The sequence below is a fragment of the Odontomachus brunneus genome, unplaced genomic scaffold, assembly GCF_010583005.1.
Source record: "Odontomachus brunneus isolate Ranch 3 - 2012 unplaced genomic scaffold, Obru_v1 Obru_scaffold_108, whole genome shotgun sequence".
In the NCBI taxonomy this organism is placed as follows: Eukaryota; Metazoa; Arthropoda; class Insecta; order Hymenoptera; family Formicidae; genus Odontomachus; species Odontomachus brunneus.
Window position 1 is genome coordinate 248,385 of NW_022639558.1, and position 20,547 is coordinate 268,931.

The 20,547-nt window shown below is 44.4% G+C and overlaps 2 protein-coding genes across 11 annotated transcripts in view; both read right to left on the minus strand.

Annotated features, from left to right (window-relative positions):
• The window catches only part of LOC116849152 (riboflavin kinase), a 2,650-nt gene extending 2,256 nt beyond the window's left edge, over positions 1–394 (minus strand). The window contains exon 1 of the mRNA XM_032826039.1: positions 247–394. Coding sequence (XP_032681930.1) covers positions 247–334 — 88 coding nt within the window. The 5' untranslated portion in view covers positions 335–394. The remainder of the gene's footprint in view (positions 1–246) is intronic.
• Positions 395–2,761: 2,367 nt separating this feature from the next.
• The window catches only part of LOC116849151 (serine/threonine-protein phosphatase 2A 56 kDa regulatory subunit gamma isoform-like), a 25,456-nt gene continuing 7,670 nt past the window's right edge, over positions 2,762–20,547 (minus strand). For 2 of the 10 annotated variants that reach the window (XM_032826028.1, XM_032826029.1), the window contains exons 3-9: positions 11,939–12,113; positions 8,014–8,216; positions 7,453–7,847; positions 7,018–7,351; positions 6,709–6,927; positions 5,680–5,952; positions 2,762–5,598 (exon numbers count right to left, since the gene is read on the minus strand). In XM_032826028.1, coding sequence (XP_032681919.1) covers positions 5,449–5,598; positions 5,680–5,952; positions 6,709–6,927; positions 7,018–7,351; positions 7,453–7,847; positions 8,014–8,216; positions 11,939–12,113 — 1,749 coding nt within the window. In that variant the 3' untranslated portion in view covers positions 2,762–5,448. Of the gene's footprint in view, positions 5,599–5,679; positions 5,953–6,708; positions 6,928–7,017; positions 7,352–7,452; positions 7,848–8,013; positions 8,217–9,383; positions 10,019–11,938; positions 12,114–15,323; positions 16,270–16,300; positions 17,732–20,547 lie in introns of those variants that run through there. The other 8 variants (XM_032826035.1, XM_032826032.1, XM_032826031.1 and 5 more) reach the window with 8 other exon arrangements.

A 20,547-nucleotide genomic window follows, 5' to 3' on the forward strand; every position in this document is an offset into this window, starting at 1 on the left:
TATATATATATATATATATATATATATATATATATATATATATATATATATATATATATATATATATATATATATATAAAATACCGGCATTATGTGAAATTCAGATATTATATAAAATATCTAGACATCCTACAGAATTGAATGAAAAAGAGACAAAAATATGATTCAAGCACAACACTGTATATACGTCATTGTTTAATTCGAGAATGTGTAGCATTATACGATATAATTCTTGTAGAATACTACCTGTCGGAACGCCAAGGGCCTTTGAGCCTCTGCCAAAACCCTTGACGATAATTCCAGATGTGAAATACGGCAATACTTTGCTGCACATATTTCGAGTTCATTCCACACTAGCCGACGATATTCTGCGTAAACACTTGAGAAGATTATGCTGGCTTGTCGGTGTGATAAGTAAAAATGCGATAGATGCGAAATTGATATGACGTAGTGCTTAACAATTAAGTTCCGCAACGACTGTGAGACTAAATAAATATTTCTTCGAAAAATCTTGTCGAATTCCAGTGAAATTTCGTCTGCGTTACGTTCTGGCGCATGGAATAAGCGTACAATAATCAAAAACGTCGCGTTGGACACTGCAAAAAGAATCGTAAGCTATCAATGATGATGCTTTTGAGGTTAGGGTATCTATCATCTGTGCGAACGGTTCAATCGTAATTACATATTTATGCGTGCAATTATATGTGCAATTTATTACGCAATTATATCATGTACAAACGTGTAGTGAGATTTTAAAAGCAAATTTCGCACATATAGAAAATTGATTGTGCGAAACGCATGGTATGATCATCTGTAACCAGAACGACGATTTTAATTATTATTTTCTCGTATTACATCCGTCAAAATACGCAATAATACTAGATCTTACGTGTGTCACTTTGTGGAAGATATACAATACTTAAATATTATATAATCGTTGCATACACGACATTGGGAGGTCTATGTGGTTACTGTGTGGTATAAACTGAACTGCATATAACTTACTGATCAGAATACGTATAAATATTGTATGCAATTTCTAAATTCTATGCAACACATCACAATATATTATTATGAATTTACATTTACTAATCTACACAATTTTACTTTTTAATTGCACATTTTTAATTGTACTACATCAAATAAGAAACATTTAAGAAGATACTAGATACTAACATAATGCAGTTTAGTAGTTCATATTGCTTTTCTATTTGGTTGCATAGAATTGCAAATATCTTTATATAGAATGAAAGTACAAATGTTAATGTATGGAGAGACACCAAATATTCTATCAGAAACAAAAAAAAATAAAAAAATTGGTAAATAAGATTTTGATTTTTGTGTCTTTCCATGCATTGACATTTGTACTTTCACTCTGTGTAAATATAAAAATTGATAAACGTTTTGCAGAATGCCTAGGTATTCTATACAATAGTTTCACACAAGCCGATAACATATAGGTATACATCATTTGTTGAACAGAACTATAGCAGAGGCATAAGAGTACTTGGTCGTCTATGTATACACGTCATTGGAGTTAAATGTTCCCGACGAGTTCATAGTCAAAGGCGCGTCCTAAATGTAAAAATAAAAAAAAGCAGTGGTCAATTCAGTATTGGTGATCGTAATGTAAACTGAATTTTGTATTTTTCCCTAGCATTCGTATTTTAAGCAATGATCGAGATCGAGGACGATTGAAGATCTTGACTCGCTGCAGGTTAGAATTTTCCGTAACTGTGCGCATGATTCATTTCAAATCGACGATTACTCTGTGTAAAGACAATTACAATTCCAATTCAAAGAATTGGAATACTTTACAAATACTAATTCTTTACAAGACAAAGACAATTACAATTCTATGCAACCAAATAGAAAAACCGTGCAAACCATGAAACTGCATTATGTCGATGTCCAACATTCTCTTAAGAAACAAGAATTTAAACGAGTACACATTCACACCAGTCTTCTAATAGTTCTTTATTATAAATAAAACTATGTCTTTAACAAATTACAGAAGAATATACGTGTACGTATGAAATCGTCGGTCGCTCGAACGGTCTTCAACGCGACCGAATATTGATTAACGACATTACTTGCGGAGAGTACCGATCCACGGAATCCCGTTTTTTGGACACAGCGGATCCTCCACCTCCTTGCGGATTCGATGCGCTCCGTAATAACGTTTAATAACACGATAATTTAAATCGACATAAATTAAATATCACATAGAGAGTCTTGTTATAGCTGAGATGACCTTAGCGAAATTATCCGTAGAAAATTTCATTCTATGCGGGTACTTCTCACTTCTTGTCTCTCTTTTCTTCCCGCCCGTCTTTCTCTATGCGCGGCTTAGGTATCGTGCGACACGCCAGTGTATTCTTATTTGCAAAGTGCATCTTGCAGACCTCTCAACAGATCTTCCACGTGTACGTAATTACGCGCACATGCCGCAAGAATGATTACACCCGTACAATATGATGACAGATTACAAACTCGCCGAATGTGCGATTCGGATCAAAACATTGCCTATGTGTACAGATGTCAGATATCACTATAAAATCCTCGCTCGATCTCGATGAACGTATAATCAGTAGAAGGTGTACATTTGTAAAAAGAAGTCGGCGTATCCTCGAAAAAACGGTGTGTCTCTGCATCGAACGATTCTATACCGTTCAATCGTCAGCTTTCGTATCGATCAGGTGAGAAAAGGCCAAAAAGAAAAATTACGAGCACGCCTCTGAAACTCAAGCGAAAAGGAATATATGGAAAAATTAATGTGTATTATTTACATGGTATATACAGGTACATGAAATTACAAGCTCTGTTCGACGAGGTTTCCCCTTACCGGACTCGTGAATCGAAAAGAGAGCGTGGATCTATTTGATTGAGGATTTTTCAAATAGCTCCTTTTCACAGTTTCGCGTACGGTGACGGGCGAGATGTTCTCTCGACTCTGATTCCCGGCGACTTGAACTCGAGAATTGAAACCGATGTCAGTTCTCCGTTCGTTCGTTTTCTCTTTTTCCCCTTTTCATTTCAATTTTCATCCTCGAAATCGTCTCCACTGAGAGTGAGTCCGAACTGTGATCGAGATATCACGCGCGTAACACACAGCGGCTTCGATTCTCGTTAGGATTCTCCACTTAAAAAAATACACAATCGCGAATGAGACAGTGCTTTACACGCAGTATATTACGTATGAAAAAACTCCCACGGTAGCATGCAAGGTTAACGTGTCTTTATTACATATGAAATGACCGGCATATCTTCTTTTTACTGCGTTACTTTTATTATTATTACTATTATTATCAATTATCGTTATCATTATTATTAATATTATTATTACTCTATTATTATGTTTAATTTATTCTTTTTCTCGTTTCTCTACGGCTCGACTTAAGCTTCTGCAGGCGCACACATTCACATTCGCGGTGACTATCTGATTCGATGTTTTCTTTTACTTTTATTTTTGTGTTTCGAGTTGCTGCATGCGGCGTACAGTAATAAGAATTCACGCAGACCGGCACAATAAGCCTCGACGTGTGAAGTTGTATTATTTTAGAATTCCCCATAAAAGAAATATATTTGCGCTTCAGAAAGATATAACTTGCTGAGACTCTATTATGCCGATCTGTGTGTTCAACACCCCCCTCCCCCACCCTCCAACGTAACGTTCAAGGAAACACGCGATTTATTTATTATTATTATCATTATTATCGATCTAATTTAGAGAAAACGCTGGCATTCGGATTGAACTATTCAAGGCATGCCGCATGTACAACCAGCTAACTACAGAGTTACTATTACCCTATGTTTTTTCTTTGTCATTATATTCGTCTCGTTAACTATAATAAAAATGATAGAATAAATTGTAATGATATTTATATACCACTAATCAATTAGCTGAAATGGCCATTCCTCACTCGTGAAGGAATAATTAATAAGTAAATAATCTTTATATCTATCTTCGTAGCTTTAATTTCTAATCTTTTTCTCTTTAATATAAGTGCTTATCGTATCTATTTTCAACAAGGTATCCTCGACAGTATTTAACGTAACAGTCTGCCAACAGCGCAAGGATCTAAAGTGCGTTTCAATCTCAATCCGCTTTCGGTCACTTTTCGAAAGTTCCGTTCCCTCCCGATATAATCTGTTGGCCGCAACAGTATAATCTTTCAATTCAACCTCAAGATCAATGAGTTAACAACGCAACGTGTCATGCAAGCATTACTGAAATTCTGTAATATCGATTACATTTGGCAAAGCGACACATGTAAACTCGCTGCTTAATCTTTCCGTTCGCAATTCGTAATAGGCCCCGCGCGCGGAGGCGTCCTCTTTTTTTCCTTTTACTTTATTATATCGTGAATGCATTCCACAGGCATCTAGGCACAACAGATATAAAAGTAGTACACTCAGAAGTATCCAGATATTTTTTTTCGTAGCAATCTATTATCTTTAAAATAGCACTATGATATACATCCTAAGATAACGCACATTGGCGTGTATTCTTTCTCTGTTCTTTTTTTCTTTCTCATTTCTCTTTCAATATCGTTATTTGTTCTCTTTCTCTCTCTCTCTCTTTTGCTTTCTTACTACAACGAGCCTGTAGTGTTAAAGCAAGTATATTATTTATTATATATGTATATATCATTTTGCACATAAATGGGAACGTCATTCGCAGAGGTATTAACACGACAAGCTCGTATAGCACAATAGTGGGTTACAACATCGAGCGTTTACGGTTTTACAATTTCGATCACATTCTTCGCGCGATTCAACCTCACCTATATATAAAATCTCTTGTAGAATATACCAAATCCGTTACAACCGCGGTATTTGTAGTATCGTTTACGTAGTATCGTTTACATTATCCATGTATTATCTTATTTGAAAGATGTAGAGCAGAATGTGTAGCACACCTTCGAGTGCCACCGGCGGTGGAGATTCTACGAACAATGTATTTAGGACCTTTTTCGCATGCTACATATACGTCTCATCGTGTCGTCCCATAGCGGGTCGCGTGATTACAACGTCTTCTGTCGATTGCGATTTTCTTTCTCATATGATGAACAAATAAATACCAGACATCTATGACGAACAAGTAGTCATTACCGTAAGCTCCTACGAATATCTATACACTGTCTCTTTGAGAATCGCATATGTTCGCATATCGAGAGAAAATACATACACACATACACAATTTTCTCTTTCTCCCTCTCTCCCCGCCTCACTCAATTAAAAGAAAATTATAATGTGATGCATGTTGTAATAACTATACGGTATTATTAATTTCGATATTATTAATTAACAGTCGGGATTATCATGGATGACAGCCGAATTATTCGTTCATTCATGTTATCGCCGTTTCTCCCCCCGGAAAGAAAGCTAACTCCCGATGTTGCTACAGCAAAACAGAGGATACATGGGAAGGGGGTGTGGTAGAGACTAGCAATTGTTAGGATCTGGCGGCGTGACAAGGTATTCGTCGGCGCGTTTGTGGTCCGACAACGCTCGCATCGTGTACGAGTCCTGTGGTAAATCACTCTTCCTTCGTAAAAGCGGTTTCACTTTGTTCACATTTGTCATTTTCTTCGCCTTGAAAAAAAAATATGTAAAGCGTTATGAAACATTTATTATTATAAAACATTTATTTTTCTTCCTTCCATAATACATTACCTCGAGCAAATTCTTTGTACACTGCGACATAGCAAGAGAACTATATCGTACCTCGTTAGCCTTAGCCTCGATCTTCTCCAAAGTGAGCGGAGTTTGATCCGTATCGCCGTCTTCGTCGGGCGGCGAGTTGTCTATGTGTTGCGGCGAAGTGTACAAATTGTTCGTTGTGTTTTTGTTAGACAGATTATAATTCGGATGTCTCATTGCGAGAGCCTCTACGCGCATCCACGCTTCGTCCCGATCTTTCATGAGCTTTCGCTCTCTTTGACGTTCCTGCGAAGGAAGAGTGCAGAGTCGAAATAAATAAATACGTGTGTGTATATATATATATATATAATTTTTTTTTTTTTTTTTTTTTTTAATATATACATATATATCTTATATTTTCATATAAGATAGCATCAAGCGTGAATATACAATTTGTTAAGTTGCCATTTTGATTTATAACGATAGAAGCGAGAAAAAACATATAAAAATTCTTGCAAAATACCTTAAAATAAAATGACATGTTTACAACATGATACTTGCAATCGATCGAACAGATCCGTAAAATAATCTAAACACTTTCTTTTTACTCCAACAATCAACAAGTAGCCGTAAAATTAATATGACAAAATCATAAGATTAAAAAGAAAGATTGTATGTCATATTAACTTTACAGTTATTTATCGATTATCCGAGTAAAAAGAAAGAGTTAAGACTAGTTTACAAATCTGTTCAATCGCTTGCAAATACATTTTATGGACATATCTTTTTATTTCAACGTATTTTATAAGAATTTTTAGCAAAGAATTTTTAAGTGTTTTTTCGTTTCTGATGTGATTAATTAAGAGTTCCACGGTGAGAAGTCAAGAGCCTTGAGTTTCAATTCACCAAGATTCGAAGTTAAGTGTAGGGGAATGTCTGTCGGCGAAATTATAATTTTAAATTCGCCCTCAATGTCAACGTAAAGATCGAAATTGGGTAGTCACGCGTTTTACTTGTCGACACGTGTCGGGAATGCACGAATGCTGCGTTTACGAAACATACGTGATAGTAGTGTGTTGTACATTCATCGAATACTTTTTGATTCATCTCCATGAACAGTTTCAGGGCGTTGTAGATCAGACCGTGGATCGTCTTGTTCCAGTGGTTGCGGGAGTTTCTATAGAAAGCTGGATACATGATTGGTAGGATGACTGCGTAATTGTCCGATATCAGGGACATTATGTACTCATTGTTCCAGTAATAGAGAGCTCTTTCCGCCACCTAAAACAACAACGAGCGGCTCGTAGAACGGCGTCGCGCGCGAAACCAAGTAACGGAGACGACGCGCGGGCGCGGACGCGTAATACTTACTTGGAAATGCGGCGACGACACGCATTTGGCTAACTGCCTGAACAACGGATCCATGACTTTTTGGAATTCGGCCGGCTCAATGACATCCAGTATCTCCTCGAGCTCGTTCAAGAACATGACTTCCTTCGGGGAATGTGTTTTCGGCCAGAATTTCAATAGATTCCTAATCACGGGCTCCGTCAACGACGGATCCTTTTCCAGAAATTGGACGACGCAGTACGCCAGTTGCGGATGATACACGGACAATGACTTAGCTTTATGCAAGGGTAACAGAACTTTCAACAAGAATACCTTGTGTTCTTCCTTCAATGGCAGGGCGAAGCCGTTAATAATACTGCGCAGGAAATAACACACTGCGATAAATATACCTCGCCTCTTCCAACGATTGAAAAAATCGAAGGGGATCATCGCACGTCCTTGAGTGGTATACCTTACCTTCCTAAAATCTCGAGTAATTCGGCGATACCGTTGTGATGTTCCGTTTCATAAATGAATCGATAGAAAACGTTGTTTATTTGTTTCCTAATGTACGCTCTGAGGCCCAGGAATTTCCCATAGATTCTGTGCAGAGTCGTTTTGAGGAAGTCCCTTTCCCGCGGGTCTTCAGAGTCAAACAGTTCCAGAAGCTGCAGCACGAACTTCTGATCTATGTAGCGCTTTGCTATGGACGGCTGGAAGTCCTGCGACTCCAGCAGTCGCAAGAAGAACTCGTAGACGAGCTGTAAGTGAGGCCAGGCTGCCTCCAACGTCGGCTCGTCCTCCTCGGGATCGAACTCGGCGCCATTGGGATTCGATGACGGCGGTAACGTTCGGAATAGATTCACGGCGAACTGCAAATAGTAGTTAACATTTCGTTCGTGGAATCTCTCGCCATTGTCGAATTCGTAAGGGCAATAATCTCGTTTAATCGCGCAAGGGTCTGCGCTCTCGCGCTACAAACAGAAGAAGAGAGGGAGAAACAGAAAATGAACGTGTGTACGTCGAGATGCCGCTTACCATATTCACTGCTTCGGGATAAATCGCTTCGGTAATAACGTTTTTGTTTTTGGTTACATACTCGACCATCTCGTGGAGAGCGGTGCGCTTCACCTCTTTCCATTTTAAATCCGATAGGGGATCGGACTCGAAGTCGAAGAGCACGCAGCACTGCCGCAGCTTCTGTATGAAAAGTTCCTCCCGCTCGTTGCCCTGTTGTGTTTCTGCAATCAGATAGTTTGCAAACAGATAATCAATTTCGACGCACTCTGCAATCTTTACCTTAAAGAAAATGAGAATAATAACGACGCAATGTGCGTCGCTATTAATTACGTCTGCATGAATATCGATATGGTCAAATATGAGAGACACAAGTACACTCGCGAGATATTGGGGATTCTTTTTTCTCGGTCATTCTTGTGTCTTCTTGTATGAGTTATTTTACCATGTGACGAGTAGCTTCTACATGCCCCACCTGCGCAATTTACGGTCATCTTCTTCTTGATACGAACGAGAAACCGACTTTTTTTGACCAAAATTAAACCTGCAGAAATGTTTACACATGTCACATTTGTAAAAATATTATCGATGGAAATATCAACATCCCATTTTGCGCGGCGAGCTTAAGATTATTTGTCGGAAATAAAGAAATACATAAATACATGAAGCTACTATCCGGCAATATCAATGCCCCGAATTCCGAAAGGGTCTCGCGATCTTCGACTAAACGAATGAGCAAAGTCGGTTTTAATCAACAAATCCTCCGATAACGACGGGGGCAGCGCTCGTTCGCGGTGTAATTTCCTGCCAACAAAGATGAAGAAGCGCACGCGATCGCAATCGATATTCTATTTGCTCCTCTCGGTGTGTCTTTTTTGATCTACCGTAAGCAGCTCGTTCTAGATGTTAATGGGTCTCCGCCGCTTCCCGCCGGTTATTCGTCACGAAGGGCATGTACCGTTGCGCGAGGTCGCTTTCGCTCAATATTTATACGCAAATCTTTAATGGCAAACCCGGCGAACTTTGCGACCTAAACTTCGCGAGAGCGTTCAATCGGGCCGGCTTCCGTGGTGCGAGGTCGATCACGACCTTCAAAATATCGCGGCCGCGAGACTGGGCAGCATTATTTATCGGTCGCTATTCCGGGCGATCTCCATAACAGAGCTAACGAAATCGATTGCCGAAGTTCGTCGCGAGTTCGCCACCCGAGCGCGTCGACGCGGACATCTGCTTCTGTCGTTGCGACCGTAATTACAGCCGGTTCTTGTGCAATGTATAGTGGAATCTAATTACTCAAAGAGGACAATTACATTTTACTTCATCACGCACACACACATACACACACACACAAGAACCGTATTCAAAAACTGCTAGCAGGAGAGTAGCTTTACCGATCAGGAGAGGTTGTAGCGGTTGATGGTGCAACGCGAACGTCACCGGGTATGCCTTGGTCGAGTCCTGAGGCAACACCGTCGCCAAGGCGAGACCCTGGTGAAAACTGGGGCTCTTGGGCAGTCCGCCGCCCAGAGACGGGCTGATACCACCCACGTGAACCATCGCGCGATATCAATGTGCAAAACGCAGAAGCCAGTCACGATTTTGCAGCCGCACTCTTACTCCGGCGATGCATCAACGAATCTCCGGTATCTCTCCGGGTCTCTCTGTCTCTTTCTCACTCTTTGTCGATGATTTCCACCTCGTGCCGATCCGCGATTATAAGTTCGGGATGATCACGCACTCGCCGGGATTGTCTCCTCCCGATGTCAAAGTCGCGATCAATAATGTTGGCCGCTTACGTCCGCGATTTCGCTCTCAGATTTCCTTTGGGGACGGTGTGCCGACGTCGTCCGCACGTCAGGGTAGTTCGAATTTCAAGGTACGAAAAGTCGCAACATCCGCGTCGGCGCGAATTACGACTGACGTTTCGATCGCAAAGTAATCCCGCACGGTCACAGCAGGCGGAATCGCGGCGGATTTCCCGGATTTAGTGGAAGATCCGGGAGTCTCCGGAAGGCAATTTCCGGAGGGTGTTTTTGCCGCGCCGGCTACGATCGTCGCCGATTCGCTCGGCGAGGATACGCCGGACTTTATTGAGCCGGCCTACGGCAGGTCACGTCACTTTTACCAGCTTCCCACGTTATTCCCCGCATCGCTTCGCGCGATGGAAACGCGAAGGAAACACGCTTTTATGGGGCTTACGCAGGCTTACGCAGGCTTACGCAGGCCACGCGGAAACGCGACTGTGCCCTGACGTGCGTAAATCAGACGCGAGTCATTGTATCCCCCCGAGACAGACGTCAGAGAGTGCGTAGTTTTCCTCCCTTTGCCAGTGAATCGCGAATTATACGGCCACGCAAAGCGAGGTGATATCGTCTCACTGCCGGCGGAGTCTGCGGAGTCGAAAAACACAATTTCTCGTGAGACTCGTCGATCCAGTTCTCCGAAGCGACGCGAACAACCTTCTCCCCTGAATCGGTGTCCTCCAAGCCCTCTTCCGCGCTGCTACAGTCGATCCGCGGAGGCGCGCCCGCCCCGAACCGGAACCTCAACGATCTCGTCGACAACCGTAGATTCGTGACAACCAGCCCGGCGACATAACAGCACCAAGCAGCAGCACTCAGGCGTCCATCGCTGATTTCCTGAGCGGAGTCGTCCGTTGTTTAACGCTCGCAACAATCTGTTGCTTCATCCGCGACGCACTAGTAATCGATCGGCCAGAAAGAATGACGAGCACAGACAGAGCTCTCTTTCTCTCTCTCTCTCCCTCTCTCTCCTTTCCCCGGCTTTCTCTCGCTTCGGGGTTACTCGCCGCGCTGCGATGCCACCCCTGCGACACACCGGCGAGTACTAGAACGCGCGTTTCTCTAGGTCTCCGGAACCCGGTGACCGCGTTCGAGAGGGGGCGGCGGCTGTGGGAGGAGGGGTAGGCGAGATTCGCCTAAGTGGTACCGCCGAGGTCGGTGAACTTGCCGCCGGTCCTCGCCGGGATCTCGCAGGTCATGTCTCTCTCTCTCTCCCTCCCCCTCTGCCTCTCTCCCTCTCTCTCTCTCGATCGGTCACGGGGTCAATACACCCTTCCGGATGCACTCGCTGCGCTCCAGGTGCTAGCCAGGTGGAGCTCTCGCTAGGGTACTAGGACCCAGAGCAGCGGCGGCGACGGTGGTGGCTGCAGAAAGATCGGAAGGGGATGTCCCGGAACGGCGGCGACGCGACTGTTTACGTTGTTGGGAAAACGGGGAACCATGAATCCGGGCGCGACCGAGCGCTTGCGCGAACCCCGCCGCACGCAATCGATAGACTCTGACGTAGGCAGAGAGGCACACTCGCAACCCCGATTACCCGGCATCACGTTGGGAAAGGGCAGGAGAACCGATTTGTCGCCCTCCTTCTCATCCTCGCCCAATTCCTCCCCCTCCTCTTCGGTACTCACTACTCTCTGCCTCTCACGTTTTCCCGTGTTTTATCTTCTTCTCTGTTTGTTTCGTGTCATGCTTGTTTGCTTCCCTGATCTTTAGCCTGATCTAATTGTTATAGCCACCTGTTACATGACCGGTTTCTTTACGCGGTTTCTTGTACGTCTCCAACGTGCCGCGTTAATATCAGGTTGATTGCGAATTTCAAATTGTTCCGGACGATTCGAGGACGTAGTACGGCTCGATGTTGGGTATCGGTGCCTAAATAGAGGCGTTTGTTGCGCGCGCGCGCACATGCACCCTGTCTTTCAATTGCGAGTTACGATACGGATCACCGATGACACGCGCTTAAGAGACAGCGCGTGCTCTCGGTCTCTCTTCAATATTCGTTCGTTTTCATGCAAACATTGCGCGTCATCTACGAGTGTTACTTTTGCGATACTTTGGATAACTTCATTGTAGTTCTTGTGTATCCGACTCTTCATGCTATTCTACTCTAATGGCGCGTTTTACGATATGCCAGAGTCACTTACCGGTTAACAGGGGCAGCTTCTGCAGCTCCCGATTCTTCGATATATTGAACCTTGAGCTGCTCTGCCGTTTGTCCTTTTTGATCACAGGCCCGCCCGGTTGGTACTTGATTTTGTTGATGAGCGTAGGTGGAGGCGGCGCATTGCCCACCGGTGGTCCCCCCGTCACCTTATTCGCCTACAAAATACAAAGTACGAGCATTAGGAGATGCGAATGTTAAGTTAACTGCGACTTAATGTGCTACGTATCATACGTGTTTTTTTTTTTAGATAGTTGTGAGTCCCGAGACTCGGATGTAATTACTGAGTTGAAGCGTGAAATCTAAAGAAAAGCCGATTGGCGGACATGTGCCGCGATTATCGTCTTCTTCTATTAGTTCGCGTCGACCGCCCAGGTGATCGATTGATCGCGGACGATCGCTCGCTGATCAGATCAACGTTACATAAATGGAACGCGAGGAAACGACGCGACGCCATTCGTGTACACGTAACTATGCGTGTAAAAAAGAAATATTAAAAGCACGCGATGCCTCCATGACATCATCGAGGTCGCAGCGGTAGCAAGCGAGACTCGAAGACAACGTACTCTTGAAATTTTTTCAAGTGACGCCATCTTCACTTGTAGTGAGATAGTGAAAATACTGGCGCTTGGAATCGTCAGAGAGAGAGTAAAAATGTTTCACTCAAGCTTAGAGTGGATTTTGACTCCGTATGAACGAATGTTTCAGTCGATTAGAATGAATACTCAGACAGAATCATTCTAAACACATCCTAGAACATCTTGAGTACATCCAGGATAATCTCAGGACTTTCTGTCGCTACTTAAGTATGTTTCCGGGCATTCAAAAAATATCTTGCTGGTTGAGGGAAAATCCTAAATGTCGTAGTTAAAAGTTATCGCTGTTTCTTGTATCTACTAGAAAATTATCTGTAGTGTATGTAGGACTTACAGCAGCGGCACTCTAGCAATATCTAACGAATTTAGATGGATGTGAGAATTAGAGAGAATTCACACTTTAGCAGAAAAACAGAAAGGCAAAAGGTAATCAGAACTAGTGTTAGTGGTCAAGTGGTAGTTTCTGCGACAGTTTCTGCTTTTCTACCAGCGCGAATTCTGATTGGCCTTTGCCCTTTTGTTTTCTGTTTTATTGCCAAGGTGTGAATTTATTCTTATACATCCTTTTGTCTTTCATCACTAGTCTTTTTCGCTTACCACAATCATTTCCATAAGATGTGCCTGAATAGACACCACAGAAAGAGACTTTTTTGTCACAATTTTACAAATAGTTCAGATATAAAGTTCTGTCACCTATATCGGCTAAACACAAAACATATGCGATATCGCGGTGTTTGCGAGTCATTTATTCATTTTAACTAATTTCTCATACTTAGATTATCTTCGTCGACTACAAGATTATTTTTTTTAATGTGACGTATATATTCCTGTGGAGTACATCAGGCTCATTTTTCAATTTCGAGTGAAGAATATTTGAAGATTCACAGTGAAGAATTCACTCTATATAAGTGAAAGATCGCTCGAGCTCGAGTGATTCAATGATTACTCTATTTTTCGAGTGAAATTTCACTCCAAGGAACTTAAACTAGATTGTGTCAATCGAATAGTAAATAAACCACTTGCAGTTAAATATGTCTGTTTTTGTTTTCCCTTCAAAATAAACAAAGACAGAAATTTGCTTCAACTATTAGTTAGCTTACTACTCGGCTGCTGCAACCGGTTCGTATAGAATATAAAGCTATTATTCTACTCTGATCTGATGCCGCTGCTTTCAAAGCCGAACTTTTCGAGAACCAGGCTCGCGCGTCTCTCTACGATCGAATAGCTCGCGAAGTTATCGTTCCATTTTAGCAGCGCGTTGCATCTTGGAACGTATTATGATTAGCCGATTTCTTGACTTCGTACGAGCGAATAATGAATACTCTCGCATGTGAAGAAGTCGGTCAGCTTGTTGGTCGACTATCGAAGTTTACGGTCGGAGATTGCAGAGAGAAAGAGCCATCAGGACACTTGTTTCAAGAATTTGCGTGGGACCCGGCAAAGGGTGCAACACGCGTTTCGCCTGCTCTTTCATCTGCCGAATGGCATTCCTCGTTTTCAACGGCAGTCACTCATTATTCCGAAAAAATGTGGCGGGACAGTCGCCATGAAAGAGGAGGAGTGAATATCCCGCGCTCGGGAGAGGAAGAGGGTTGGTGGCGCACCGTTTGATACCGACGTCACCGCTTTTAACGGGTTTGCTCCAATTTGTCGATCTCTATTTCTTGCCCAGTTAGAATCGCTGTCGCGATCCCAATATAAAAGCGACGTAGCCATTCGTGTCGGAACGTGCAATCGAACGAATAAATGATTTCCGAGTTCGCTCGTTTGACGCGATCTATAAACGAAGAATCGACATGTCAGCCGAGAGGTCGTCGACTTTCGCTCCGACACGCTCATTCACTGCGACGCGATTAACCTTTGATCACGAATGAGCGTCCGTTTTCTAGTCTTTCGTGTTACTTTGCACAATGTCTCCTGATAGCATCGCGAAATAAAGTAATAATGCGCATCCAACGTATCGGTCGCACGCGCATTGTTTTTCACGAGATAATCGCCGACAGTCACTCTCGAATCCGAAAAGAAGGGTCCCCAACGTTGTGAGACTCGATCCCGAGGAACTTGAAATCGCGCTCGAAATTTTAATCGATTTAAAAATGCCTGCCGGGATTTAAATGTCGACACGCGGCCTCGTTCGCGCACAGAAAGAAACATTAGTACCCACTTAAAACATACTCAAATCAACAATTATTGCTTCATGCACGAGCAACGATATGTATCTTTGTCTTTGAAGAATTTTCCAATCTTGAATTTCAACGGTTACGATTTGAATATTGTAATAAAATCTATTTTTTCTCGAAGAACTTCTTGAACTGGTGTATATTGGTGCAGTAAGTTAGAGTGAGACAAGTATATTTTATTTCACTCTGACTTATTGCATCGGTGTACGTCAATCCAGGAAACTCATCGAAAAAGGATAGAACCTATAGAGAAGACTGGCAATTGGGGCAAAGCTCGGGCGCTCCTAACCAAAATATTAAAGAAGAAAAAGAAGGACATACCTACAGTCTCATATAAAAGATTCTGACGATACCGATATCTTCCTCCGACAAACGTCATACTCTCAATTCAGTATTTCGCGCTTTCTATCCACGAGAATTATACTTCGGAATAATAAAAATATACTTTTTTTGATTAAATCACATATAAAATGTACTGATACAAGGGACTTATCTCCGTTGAACGCCATGTAATTTCACTTGAAGATTTGTCCAAAATAAAGGTATCTTTCAGACAAGAATATTCTTTTTCTCTGCACAGGAGGACACTTGCCTTCTTCTTGAACACGTTCCCGAAGGCGAGTCCGCTGAGCGTTTGCATTTTGCTCTGCATTCCAGCGCACGTGCCACGGTACGATCGGCCCAGGTAGGAGATTCACTATCGGCACAGTCTGTCGGCAGGCCGCCCCAGGAAAAACGATCTCGCGGCGTCGTCGCGGCGCAACATGATTCTCGCATTCGCGATGATCCTCCGGCTGCCTTCTCACGGGACGAGAATCTCAGTCTCACTCACTCATACACACACACACACATATACACACACACACACACAAATCGCGATGCAGCCGAATCACCGAGTTCTTTTCTTTCTCTCTCTTTCTCTCACGAGCTACCGAGAATATCCACTTTTCACCGTTTGCATCCACCGTCTCGCGAAAATCCCGCCGGCGAGACCCGAGGGTGCATCCCCCGAATGCACGCCCGAGAATACCTCCGCGAGATACGCAAGGAACGCGGTGATTTCTCTTGCTTTCTTTCCTTCCCAAGACTAAAGCGGCGAATCGATTTTTCGAATATACTCTACGGGCGTGTGCCGCAGTGTTTGTGTGGGTGAGACCTTGCGAAACGGTTTTATCTACCGATACGAGAAAAATGCGACTCGCTCGACCGTAGTCCACCGGCACGCGAAAAGTCGACTTTCAAGTTACGATTTCCACACTGCGGCGTAGAAAACTCGCTGTTGAAGTTTCGGCCGCTAAACAAGGTAGCCAATAATCATACGCCAATGGTCACACAATTCTCGTGGAATAGCCTGCTATTCCTGCGAGGAGGAGCGCGGGCCAGCCTCGTGTCGCTTCTTTGGCGCCACGAGAGCGCATTGTCGCGAAATTCCGCGAGCACGATCATTGAGCAGGTAAAGTGTGTCAGCGATTAATGACGGTTGCACGTGTCACACGATCTATTTGCAACGGCGACAGGCGGACGTCTCTCTTGCAACTAGTTTGCGCGCGAAAACGCGGACGTACGTACAAAAATAAGTTGGTGGAACGAAGTGTCTGGGCAAGAGCGTCGTAGATCGTCTCTCTTATCCAAGATTAGGAAAAGCAGCACGACGCGGTGTGTATTTGTGCGTATCTGTGTTGTGTGTTCGTGGCAACACGTTCCTCTCTCTCTCCCTCTTTCTCTCTCTCTCTTTCTCTACCTATGCTAGATCCAACGTTCGCGGCGGCGCTTGCCGCTCGCAGAGTATTTTCGTCACTTGACAATCGAAAGTACGACGAGTGAGTAAATATTATCTTTATGTCGCTGGCCGTCACGCGATGTTTTGTAACTCAATATTTCCAAGTGGCGATATTCTCGAAAGGGACAACGCGTTTATTACGACTAATACCGATCACATGCGCGCAGTTCCTCCCCACCGAGACAATCGAATTTTCCCCGATCGTACGTTCTCTGATTGTTGAGAATATATCGGGAATCGCACCGACATCGTCACGCCGTTCAACCCGCGACGTAACTCCACGCTCGGAGTTTCACTTCGTTCCTCCTACTCCTCCTCGGCGACGCTCAGGTCTACGATCTCGCATCCTCTTCGATGATAAACAAAAGCACCTATATACCGATAAACAAATAAACCGCTCAACTTTCGCAACGATCGTAAACCAGCTTCTCCCGCGCGTGTCGAGTTTTACGGTTCGGTTCATACATAAAACATCGACCAACTTCGAAAACTGGCTTTATCCAGCGACCGGAAAGCAATCGCGACCCGTTCGATGACGGCGACGGCGACGATGACGATGAGAAGGAGCAGCAGAACACGGCGCGGTGTTACCACGGGCTTCGGCGGTCGCGGTAGAGAATCCGCGGCATTCCTGCGCGCGAAAAGGGTGATATAAATATTTCTCCACGCGGTGCTTGTCCACACACGACGCGGAGGAGAGTATTCTCGCGGCCTGATCTAGCCGCGCGCTCTTCACCACGCGGACAAAGGCGCGCTCAGGACTGCCGCACTCGACGCGGCGATGCGCCGCGATGGCGAGACATCGGCGGTACGTCGTCGTCGTCGTCGTCGTCGTCGTCGTCGTCGTCGTCGTCGTCGTCGTAGTCGTCGTTCGCCTCCCAATCGAGAGATCCGCGGATCTTCGCGCGACACTGTTTTCTCTCGCCGGGAGAGAGTTTCTCCGAGTGAGAACGCGCGAACCAGCGGCCGACAGGAAAATAGGGGACGAGAGAGGAAGGAAAAGAGAGAGCAAAAGACGTAAACACGTGGTGACGCGGACGAAGAGAAAGAGAGAGAAAAATAGAGAAAGAGAGAGCAATACGCGAAACGACAGCGTCGCCGACGTCGCGACGCCCGAGATCGTCCGGCGAGACGCTTTACGGCGCGGCGACGGCGGCCGAGACGGAGACGCAGCGGAGACGACGACGACGGCGACGGCGGCGAGAACACACTGCCAGAGGCGAGCGACAGCGTGCACTCGTGACCGAGAATCGCAGCAGCCACTTGCGACACTCCGATACATACGTACACACCGCAGGTTTTGGCGAGCGATCGGCTCTCGCGGCACGCCGCCGTCCGATCGACGCCGATCGTTCAAGGCCGCCACGTATGACCTTAACCCTCACGCCAATTACGAGGAATTACGTTTCATCTTGTGCGCGCGCGAGAGAAGGAGGTATACACGCACGCACATACAAACACGTAGTCCCACCGCGCGACTTTTCTTTTGCACTCTTCATGTTCTTGCGCGACTCTTGCGTGAAACGAGGAGCCGCCTGAGATTTCGGACCGGTCACAAGATGCGCCCTCTGCGAGATAAGAGAGCGGATAGAAGAAGCTTTAGAACCGAGACTCGAGAAGGATGAGATGTAAGGGATAAGGATGAAGGTCTATCCTCTTCTCCGGTCTTACTTTGATGTATTTGAAATGAGACCAAGTACTCCTCGTTGCTCGGAGACAGACGGGAAAAAGTGCTTGTTATCGACGTGGTGCGTAGATTACGTTGATACAACGCGAATATGGATATCAAAGCTAGCAGAAGAGTCCATGGTCTGCCTTAATGAGTTGCACAAACTTGCAGAAGTTCTTGGAGCTAATAACGTCGATACGGGACGTGATTCAGATCGATGGTCAGTTTGCAAGCGAGGTACAAATCGAGCGAGATGAGATGTAAAGGATAAGAAGACGAAGGTCTATCCTCTTCTCCAATCTTACTTTGATGTGCTCGAGATGAAACAAACACACGTTGCCTCAGGACAGATGGAGAAGTGCTTGTTATCGACGTGGCATGTAGATTATATCGATACAACGCGAGTATGGATATCAAAGCTAGCAGAGAAGTCCACGGTCTGTCTTAATGAATTAATCAATGAAATCTTAATGAATTGTACAAACTGGCAGAACTTTTTGCAATAAATGACGTCGATACCGAGATGTGACTTGGATCGATGGTCAGTTTGCAAGTGAGGTACGAATTAAAGAGAATGAGATGTAAAAGATAAGAAGACGAAGGTTTATCCTCTTGTCTGGCCTTACTTTGATGTGCTCAAGATGAAACATCTACGTTGCCTCGTAGATAGACGGAATAGTGCTCGTTATCGACATGTAGATTACGTTGATACAATGCGAGTGTGGATATCAAAGCTGGCAAAGAAATTCACGGTCTATCTTGCGCCTCCAACCAGACAAAAGTGCTCGCGTAATATCTGTGAGATACACACATGCGTCAATTCTTATAGATAATAGCGAAAACTCCACTAATTATGTTAAGAGGGAAATAAACTACATTATGTGCGAACTCCTAACAAAACTTACGAAAACTAAACAGAAAATTCGGTCTTGTCTAATGGCGTATCATAAAGCGCATCCTAATTGCTCAAGAAAGTCATGTATCTCTCAGATAAGGTGCAAGCGCCGCGGTGTTAACGAATTACACAAACTTGTAGGATTTTTTGGAATTAATGACGTCGGTTGCCGAGACGTGACTCAGATTGATGGTCAGTTTACAGGCGAGCTACAAATCACGCGCGCGACTTTATCGCGCGACGCATTACGTAATGTATTTACAAGTCCATATATTGTCGTGCGTAACGCGACAGTAAAAATGTCTTCATGATCGGGAAGCGATAATGACACAAGTAGACAATAAATCGATTTATTGATACACACGCGCGTCATCGTCCTTCGTTCATTTCATCCTGACGCAGGAGCAAGCCGCTGCTTTGCCAACGAACCGAAGGAGTGCATATCCCGGGGTTCTCGCGAGTTCGCGTGGCGGGAGTAATATTCTCGATAAACTCGCGTTAACACGCAGTATCTCTCTCTTTGTCCACGCGATATATATCGTTACACAATGTTAATACAGAAGAGCGTATCGACAGGACAATTACGAACACGGCGGCCAGGTCTTTTGTGCGTCGCGCATTTGTCTTCCTGTCATTCATTATTCCCTAACAATGATGATGAAGCGGGTTTAAGCGCCGCGTGACGAAACGACAATGCCCGGTTATTATTTTTGAATACCTGTGCAAGTACGCATATCTCTCTCTCTCTCTTTCTCTCTCTTTCTCACGCGTGCATACGGGAGAACCACACCGGGAACCGCGCACGCGTTTGTCCACATGTGGTTATTAGCGGGGTGACAAAAGCGACACGTGCTCACCGCGCAATTTGTCAACGAGCCAGTCAGTCATCGTGGTTAAGCCCGTTTTAGACGATCTATAATTCGCGACAGGATCTACGCGCGATTTCAACGAGGATAGGAGAGAACAGGCGCTCCCCCTCCCTTCCTTCCTGCCACCGCGCTTCGTCTGCAGTCGAAGATCTTCCATCGCGATAGAATCGACGTGTATGATATTCATGCAGACTGTCCTGTTTTCCACGATATTATTAGTATTCGTACTTCTCTCTCAGTCTCTCCCTCTCTCACTCTGAAGTCTTGCTATTTTCGAAAAGGGAGAGCTAACTCTGCGCGTATCAGCTCTCGGGCCCCTCGGATAGCCGACGAAAAAGCAGCTGACGAGACACACACAGGCTGGAATGCACCATCGGTATTGACTATTATTAGCGCGCTTTCTATTTCGCACGGCGCCCGAAATAGAGTGAGTAAGTGAGTAAGTGAGTGAGTGAGTGAGTGAGTGAGTGAGTGAGTGAGTGAGTGAGTGAGTGAGTGAGTGAGTGAGTGAGTAAGTGAGTGAGTGAGTGAGTGAGTGAGTGAGTGAGTGAGTGAGTGAGTGAGTGAGTGAGTGAGTGAGTGAGTGAGTGAGTGAGTGAGTGA